Raw genomic sequence first — 8,581 nt, forward strand, 5'->3', positions numbered from 1 at the left:
GTTAGGGGGCGCAAATCCACGGGTTAGGGGGCGCAAATTACTTGCCTTGCCCCGGGTGCTGACAACCCACGCTACGCTACTGACTGCAGTTCCTGCATTGCAGCGGGTTGGGCTTTATGACCTTTGGAGTGCCCTCCAATTCTGCGATTCTCTTCTCTTCTCTCTCAGCACAGGGGTATAGAGGGGAAAGCCGCAGGCTTGCCGGTCCTCCATTTCCCCGAGGTACGAAAAGGCTCGATGGTGAACAAACTCATTTATTACCCAGTCTTCACCATCCGGTCCGGGGGCAATGTGACATTCCCTACGGACACCCTCAAGGGGAGCGCCGTCGAGGGCTCCTCCGAAGTCCGTCCAGCGCCCCCAGCCGCCCCCCCCCCAAGAGAGAGGTGAGGGCGCAGCGCTGCACTTGAAAGAGCCCAAAGCTTTATTAGGAGGGAGAAGACGGGGAGGACGCCCGGGCGAGCCCCTCTTGCCCTGCCTAGCGGTGGCAGGAGGTCAGGACGCGGGCGACGCTGCCCAGGAATTTGTCCACGGAAAGGAGGAGCGCCGGGTCAAGGGTGCCGCGGCTGTGGGCCCCGACGGTCACCAGGATGCAGTGGTTAAGGCACTGTGGGAGAGAGAGGAGAGCGCCAGCGTTAGAGAGAGAGAGAGCGGGACCCTGGGCCGCCCGACGGGGAGGGCAGCGGGAGGCCGGGGCAGCCTCGGGGAGCGCGACTCACCTCGAAGCTGCTGGGCGACACCCGCAGCTGGAAGGCGTGCAGCTCGCTGAGCTTGCCGAGGGCGCCGGGCAGGTCGTCCAGGTTCTCGACGGCGCAGCTGAGCGCGTCCACCACCTTCTTGCCCAGCGCCTTCAGCTGAGCCGAGTCCGGCGAGAGGTCGAGGTGGTGGAAGTAGGTCTTGGTGGTGGGGTGCGCCGCCATCAGCCTGCGGGAGCGGGCAGAACCAGGACAGGGTCAGGGCAGCCTCCACCCACGGACGGCAGACCTTGGGGAGGGTCCCGGAGCCGACGGGGAGGACTTCTTACCTGGTGAGCACCTCGACGCCCACGGCTTCGGCGTGCCTGCTCACGGGGACCCAGATGGCCCGCACGCGCTGCTTGTCTTCCTCAGTCAGCCCCATCTTGGCAGTGGGGCGTCCTGGCAGGCAGCCTTTAATGGGCGCTGCGCAGGGGGCCTCCGACCCCGAGGTCCCGCCCTTCCCAGCTGCGCCTGGGCGCCGCAAGGAGAGGCCTGGCTTGGGCGCCCATAGCTGGCTGAAGGCCAGCAACGCGCAGAGGCCCGGGGGGGACGCGCCGTGGCGCCTGGCTCAGTTTCTTTCCCGAAAGCTTCGCCCTGTTTTCGAGCGCTTAGAACTCAGCCCCCCCCCCCTTCACCCCCAAGTCGGTGAATTCGTTTATGGGTCATTTTTCTCCCTCCCTTTCCAGCAGACTGCCGCTCGAGGCTGCTAAGGCTCAAAGAGAGACGGCCAACTCTGGTGGACCTACAGACCGCCGTCGAGGCCACTTGGAGCCCGCGGGCGCCTGCTTCTCTCCGATGGGTTTTGGGGACCTTCTCCGGAGGGCAGTCGCTTGCGGGGGCTCTTGGGTATGCCTCTGCGGAACACCCCGCCGCCCCCGTCAGCCTAGAAACTCTCCGGGTGACCCGGGCCAGTCACAGTCCACCCCATCCTCTTTAAAAGCCTTCCAAGTTGGTGGTCGTCACTGCCTCTTGTGGGAGAGAGTTCCGTGTGCTGCGTGAAGAGGGACTTCCTTTTCTGTGTCCTGAATCTTCCTGCCTTCAGCTTCGTTTGGTGTCCACAAGTTCTAGATTAGTGTGATAACAGAGAGAGAGAAACTATTCTCTACCCGTTTTCTTCATGCCATGCGTAATTTTATAGACTTCTATCATGTCACCTCTCCCTCGTATTTCCTGTAAACAGGGGTCCCCAGACCCCAGTGTAACCCACCCAGAGGGTCCGTGGAACAACTGTTCCGGACGTCCCGTTTTGGGGGGGTCGTGGTCCCAATAAGATGCACGCTCCCGCCCCTGCTCCCCCCCCCCCCGCTGCTTCCCTCCACTGATACGGTAAAGCTTCGCCGGGCGCCATCCCCGAGTTGCCGCCGCCCTCCCCGAGTCTCTTCCGCAGGTGCCTTCAGCCCGGCTCCCGCGGCCAAGCACCTTGGATCCCCCTTCCGTGGAGAAGGGGAGAAATGTCCTGCAAGGGGCCCCCCTTCTTTTAAATGCTGCCTTAGTTTAACCCAGGAATTATGCTGCCGCTCACCGTTCTGCATTCTCACCGACGTTTTTGGCACCCAGTGTGCCGCCCATAAGCATGCACGGAAAGAGTGTGCGTGTGGATAAGAATGCACGTGCATGCAACCCACCCTGGACGCCTGTCATAACCGCTACTGTGTTGGTGAAGGGCGTGGGGGACACACGTTGGTTTAAGTCCGCGACAAAGGCCTCAACTTCCAGGAAAGTCTTGAGGCCTCCACTCCTCGGCAGGTGGTGACTCTCCATTTGAGCTCTTCCTCGCCCGCCTTGCTCCGTAGATTATTTCCGGGAAACCCCGCCCCCCTTCCTTAAACCAGCTTTTTATTTCAAGTATAAAACTGGAATGATTAGAGGCTTCGTGTTTTGTCTTTGTTTTTCCCCAGAAAAAAATTATTAATTTTCCAAATTTATAACAAACAAATAGAAAAAGAACATCAAACACAAACATACAAACAAACGTTTATCTTAACTGTAAAAAATCCACTTTTGTTAACCTTGTTAGGTGACTTCGTCAAATCCCTCTGGCTACGTTTCCATATAAATCATTGTAGCAGTTTTCCAAAACTATTTATAATTTACTTAGTCAAATTAACATCTATCTTTCTTTTCATTTAAACTTTAAACATATTATTCTACAACACCACATATTTAAATCCTAAGCCTATCTGATATTCACAAGTAATTTTATTTAAGTTGAAATATATTAAGAAACCAGAAGCCTTTCTACCCGGAATAATAGGTCTGGAACTGCCCAAGAAAGAAGTCCGATTGTTTCTGTATGCCACAACTGCAGTCAGAATTTTATTGGCCAAAAATTGGAAAGTACCAAGAGTGGAGGAATGGCAGATGAAGATGATGGACTTTTGGGAACTAGCTGACCTGACCGGAAGAGTCCCCGACCAGAAGGAGGAGGACTACCAAGAGGAATGGAAGAAATTTAAAGATCATTTAGCCAAATATGTTAGAGGCTTCGTGTTGGTTGCGGTGCTGCTGTTTGTGTTCCTTGAGACCCACCCGAAGAAATCTGGTCCCAGTACTTTGCTGTGCCGGATACCAAATACTGCACAACGAAGGACATCTGTTTAATACCCATCTTGCCACACTTCCAACAAAGTGAGAGTGACCCCCCCACACACACAAAGGGATGTCCCAGACAGTTGATAGGTATGCGTCAGGGACCGTCTGGGTGTGTGACGTGGACCACCAACTGGGAACCCCTGGTCTACAGTATTCCAAGTGTGGTCGTACCACAGATTTGTGGAATGGCCTTATGATGATAGCCACGGTTTTATTTTCCAATGCCTTTCCTAAGTTTGCTCGGGAGTCCTCGGAGAGCTACCTCGCGGGGAGGCCAAGGACAAAATGTCCGCATTCAGCGGGACTGACTGCTACCCTTCTCTGCCGCCCCCGCCGCCGGCTGGTTTGCTGCGCAAAGGAAAGACCCATTTGACTTGGTTTGGTTCGGGCCGGAGCCCCGCGGGGGCGGACGAGGACCTCACCCTGGCTTTCTGGAAGGCACCGTCCCTCCCCTTTCCTCGTGCGCCTCCGCCACGCGCGGTTCTAGGGAAAGAACAATGGCCGCAAAGGAGGCATGTCATCGCCCAGGGAGAGCCCGACGTAGATACCCGGCAAGGCCTGTCTGGGGGAAAGCAGCGGGAAATGCGGGGAGGCTCTTCGTGCGCCCCCTCCCGCATCCTAGCACTGGCCGTAAGAAGCGATAACGCGGGGAGAAGGCGGAGGCCGAGGGAGAGGCCCCAGGCGGGGCGGGGCGCCCCCGATAAAAAGGCCGCGCGCGCTCCGACGGCACCCGAGACTTTGAGCTGCCAAGATGGTGTTGACCGACGACGACAAGAGCCACGTGAAGCACGTTTGGAGCGTGATCCAGGCCCACGCCGGGGACATTGGCGCCGATGCCATCACCAGGTAAGTCCGCCCCGTCGGGCAGGGACCCTCTCCCGGGCAGTGGCGTAGCGTGGGGGGGTGCAGGGGGGCGGCCGCACCGGGAGCAACATCTGGGGGGGGGTGCGCTCGCACTCGCAGCTCTCTGCCCCTAGGGCAGAGGGGGCGCAAATTACTTGCCTTGCCCCGGGTGCTGACAACCCACGCTACGCCACTGCTCCCGGGGACGAGGCCGCGGGCCGGGCGGGAGTCGGACCCTCGTCTCCCTGCTCCTCTCCGCCTCCTCTCCCCGCAGGATGTTCGCGGCGCACCCCACCACTAAGACCTACTTCGCGCACAAAGACGTGAGCCCCGGCTCCGCCGACATCAAGGGGCACGGCAAGAAGGTCGCGGCGGCCATCGGCGAGGCCGTGGCGCACATCGACAACATCGCCGGCGCCCTCGACAAGCTCAGCGACCTGCACGCCCAGAAACTGCGCGTGGACCCCGTCAACTTCCCGGTGAGTCTCTCTCGCTCCCCGTCGGGGCTCCGGGGCGGGCGGGATCCCTGCTTCGCTCCGTCCGGGGCCCCGTCTAACGCTCCCCCTCCGCCTCTCCCGCAGCTGCTGGGCCACTGCTTCCTGGTGTCCATCGCCGCCCACCACCCGGAGCTCCTCAAGGCCAGCACCCTCGTCTCCATGGACAAGTTCCTGGGCCGCGTCGGCGTCGTGCTGACCTCCAAGTACCGCTAGGCCCCACGAAGCCCAGGCCCGCCGCAGAGGAGCCGCCTCGACGCCGCCCCGCGACCCCCAAAGCCCACAATAAACCTGCTCTTGACTCTCCCTGATCTCTCGCGCCTTCTTGGGCTGACCTGGGGGCGGGCGGGAGGAAGGGAGAGGGGGCTCTGGCGAGGGAGACCCCGTCCCGCGGGATAGTCCCTACCTTGGCGCTCCTTGAACCGAGTCGCCTGCTCGGTGGGGGACCTGAAAGAGCCGCAGGCACGCGTGGCCTTTGCGGGACAGGGGCGCAGAGTCAGCCCCAGAAGGGCTCCCTCCCTCTCCTTGGGGGTCTTCCTTCCAGGTCCCTTCGGGGGACTCGCGGGGTGGGGCCCCCAGGCCTTTGCGCCCCCGGCTGGACTGACTGGGGTGAAGCAGAAGGGCCCCGCCCGGCTCCGTCCAGCCCGAAAGCCCCGCGAGCCACAGCTGCCAGCCCGTGTAGGCAATACGGCCCGGGTTGGGTGCAATAGAAGGCAGCTTCCTAGGATCCTGCGCTCGAGGGCAGGGGCAGCCCCCTCCCCACAGCCAAGGCGGGGGGGGCAGTGCCAGGGGTCCCCTCCACACCCGCACTGAGAGGGCGCGGGAAGAGGCCCGCAAGCAGGAACCCTGCCTGGCCTGGGAGGGGGCGACTCGGGCTCTGGAACCACCATGAGTTCCTGAGATCCCGAGGACCCACCAGAGCATTGGGGGAGGGCCCATGGCGGGCGGGGGGGGGCCGCCCTCTCTCCTTCCCCCACCCTATCTGCTCACAGCAGCCAGGAGAAGGAGCCGCGCCCAGGGCGGGTCGGGAGGTCTGGGGAGCAGATAAGCAGACACCCAGGGTGCCAACATCTACCCCAACTCCAGGAGGCCTGCGGGGGGGGGGCGGGATTAGGCCTCTGCTATCTCTACCTGGGCTGTGACTCCCCTCTCGCTCCATGTAGTGCGGCCTCCTACTAAGGGAGCCGCGGGATTTTCCACGCATTTTCCACCAGAGGTAGCGGCGGACGGGGGGGGGGGCGTTGAGAGAGTAGACACGTTCACGGAGGCTAATAAGACTATCCAAAGCCACTAGCAGCAGCAGCTGTATCCAAGCTCGGGTGTCATAGAACCATTAAGAGACCCCCAAGGGTCATCTAGCCCAACCCCCGGGGCAGGGCGCCTCTGAAGAGCAGTTGCTGCGCAGCCCCCCTGGGGAGGGCATTGCTCTGGCTTCCCGGTCCTGCAAGCGAGCTTCTTCTTCCCAGGAGAGGAATCTGGCTGGGGGAGCAGAGGCGGGACCCCTTCTTTAGCCGGGGGCTTCTTCCAAGGCTGCCCCGGCCAGACTCCTCTCTCTGGCAGGGCCTGGAGACCCACCGAGGGAGGTGGTTTGCGCGGGGGCGCCTAGAGCATCCATTTTGCTCCAATCGGCCCAAACTTAATAGCAATTGTGATTGCCGCGTTCCTTTATTCCTCTAGCACCAAAAAGAAGCAATAAATATTGCCTCGTGAGGGTGCAAGCAAAGGATTGGGCTTGAGGTGGGCGGCCGGGGGGGGCGGCAGAGGAGGGATGAGTCACCCCTTCCTGGCGTCAGCTGTGTGCCAATATTGTTGCAAATGCCGGGGGCCTCTTCTTCTCTCTGCCGAGCGGGGGCAAGTGTCCAGGGGGGTCCAGGGCTTGCGCTCCTTTGGGGAAATGGCGCGAGGTGGGGACCGTCGCAGCTTCAAGATAAGCGGTCTATCCACTTATTCACACTTTCAGTCTGCATGGAGGGAGTCCAGATCTTACAGCGCGGTCATCTCAGGTGGGGTTTGTTCCTCGCAGCAGCAGCAGTGCAGCCGGCGAGTCCAAGACACCTCCCCTAATTCCGAGCCTCCGTTATTCGGTTGCATCCTCACGGCTAGTTCTTTCGATCCTTTGAAGTACTAATAATTAACCCCCCCCCCAGGTGTCACCTAACAAAGGAGTTCCCCTGACTTCATCAACACTTGTTGCTTGACTAGGATTAGAGGCTGATACACAACTAGGACATTCACATAGGCTTAATTAACTCTTCGCATGCTAATTGCTGATGCTCAGAAGCAGGTACACACATTCCAATACACACGGATCTTGGTTATATTCTCAAAGTCTGACACACAGTCTTCACACATGAACACTAATTAAAACACCTCAACCCCCTTGCATGATTTTTTTGCTAAGAGGGAAACATATAAAGGAGAAAAGTGACCCGAGTCTGCCTGGGCATCTTTGGATGTCATTATGTTGTTAGCCGCTCTGAGCCCGGCTTCGGCTGGGGAGGGCGGGATATAAATAAAATGTCTTATTGTTGATGTCGTTGTTGTTCTGGAAGGTTATGCTACCTAGTCCTAAAAGCGTCTCCAGATAAGCTGTACGCGGATGGCGCTATGACTCCGCTGAAAAAGGCATTTGCCTTCTCACACAACGGGAGGGGGGGGGAGAGAAGGATAATTAATGAATAAAATATACGCTCCTACGCATCTTAAATCCATCAACACTCTTCCTCGAGAGACAGCTGTAGAGGCGACGCGGGGCGTGTGATGCAGGGGCGGTGCAGGATGTGGCCTCCACGAAGCTGCGCCACTGTATTTGCTGCCACCATGGCAACAGCAGTGGGCGGGGGGGGGATGCAGCCCACGGAGGCTGGATCTACTGCCCCGGTGGATCTTGCTGCCCCAAAGTAGTCCCTTCACTTTGCCATCTGGGTTTTCTCCCAACCCCCTGCCCTCATCCCGTTGCAAGCCCGCCCCGCACCCCCGGCCAGGAGCCTGGCTGCCCAGCGCTGGTGGCAAAGGGCTGCCCAACACGGAGAAGAGGGGGCCCATTGAGCTGGCAGGGGCCACCTCGGAGCTTCTGCCTGCAGTGGTGAAACGAGGGGCGCTTAGCCAGGAATTTTGCCCGGAACGAAGCCTCCAGAGGGCGCCACTGAGGCTCTTAGCCCGTCATGCGTTTGACTGCCTGGGCTTCTCCATCGCCCCCTCCTCTCTTTCCCAGGCACCCTCCCCTGCAGCCCCCAAATCCCTCCTGCCCACCCCCAAGGAGATGCAGGGTTTTCTCATCGGCGCCTCAGTCGACCCTGGTCTCAGTTGCGCGCCCTCCAGCCTCCCTCCGGAGCATCGGCGGCGGGGGGGGGGTGTCTTGCTGCAAAGGAGTCACTCAGCTGTGGAAGGGCGATGCAGGAGGTCAAGCTGCGTATGAGAGAGATGCCTCAGTTTCCCTTTTGCTGTGGCCCTGTCCCACGGGACCCCGGTTTTGTTTCAGGCCATCCCTGCTCGGTTCCATAAACTCCTCCCCAGCGCCCCATACCAAACCCTATATAAAGCATGACTCAGAACGGCGGTTTGTACGACCTACTAAGGAAAATAGGACACAATGAAATAATACACAATGAAATAAAATTCAAAACAGCGACAATTAATTGCACATTCATTTGAGACCCAGTTAAAACAATTTAATTCATTCAATAAAACTGATTAACTTGATCCAGTGATACCAGCTTTAAAATTATAATGCTATAAGTTGCTATACATTTTATCTCCTAATGCTGTAAAAATGCATACTTTTAAAAAAAAAAAACCCACTTGTTGTTAACAAGTAATATAATGTGGGCTGGATGAGGTAATTGTTAGGTGGATTTATTTGTAGCTGGAATCCAAAGACTGCTCCCTAATGGTTCCTCATCAGCCTGGGGGAAA

At 58.6% G+C, this 8,581-nt stretch overlaps 2 protein-coding genes across 2 annotated transcripts; one reads left to right on the forward strand and one right to left on the reverse strand.

Annotated features, from left to right (window-relative positions):
• Window positions 1-401: 401 nt before the first annotated feature.
• LOC309519130 (hemoglobin subunit alpha-like) lies at window positions 402-1,165 on the reverse strand. Its single transcript, XM_082199964.1, has 3 exons — window positions 1,025-1,165; window positions 720-924; window positions 402-607 (listed from the first exon to the last, which is right to left on the reverse strand). Exons 1-3 carry the CDS (start codon window positions 1,117-1,119, stop codon window positions 479-481), a joined length of 429 nt encoding a protein of 142 aa, XP_082056090.1. The 5' UTR covers window positions 1,120-1,165; the 3' UTR covers window positions 402-478.
• Window positions 1,166-4,016: 2,851 nt separating this feature from the next.
• Window positions 4,017-4,972, forward strand: LOC309519128 (hemoglobin subunit alpha-A-like). The gene is made up of 3 exons (XM_082199962.1): window positions 4,017-4,175; window positions 4,447-4,651; window positions 4,754-4,972. Exons 1-3 carry the CDS (start codon window positions 4,081-4,083, stop codon window positions 4,880-4,882), a joined length of 429 nt encoding a protein of 142 aa, XP_082056088.1. The 5' UTR covers window positions 4,017-4,080; the 3' UTR covers window positions 4,883-4,972.
• Window positions 4,973-8,581: the final 3,609 nt, after the last annotated feature.

This window comes from Podarcis vaucheri (genome assembly GCF_965113315.1).
Source record: "Podarcis vaucheri genome assembly, chromosome: 14".
Lineage (NCBI taxonomy): Eukaryota > Metazoa > Chordata > Lepidosauria > Squamata > Lacertidae > Podarcis > Podarcis vaucheri.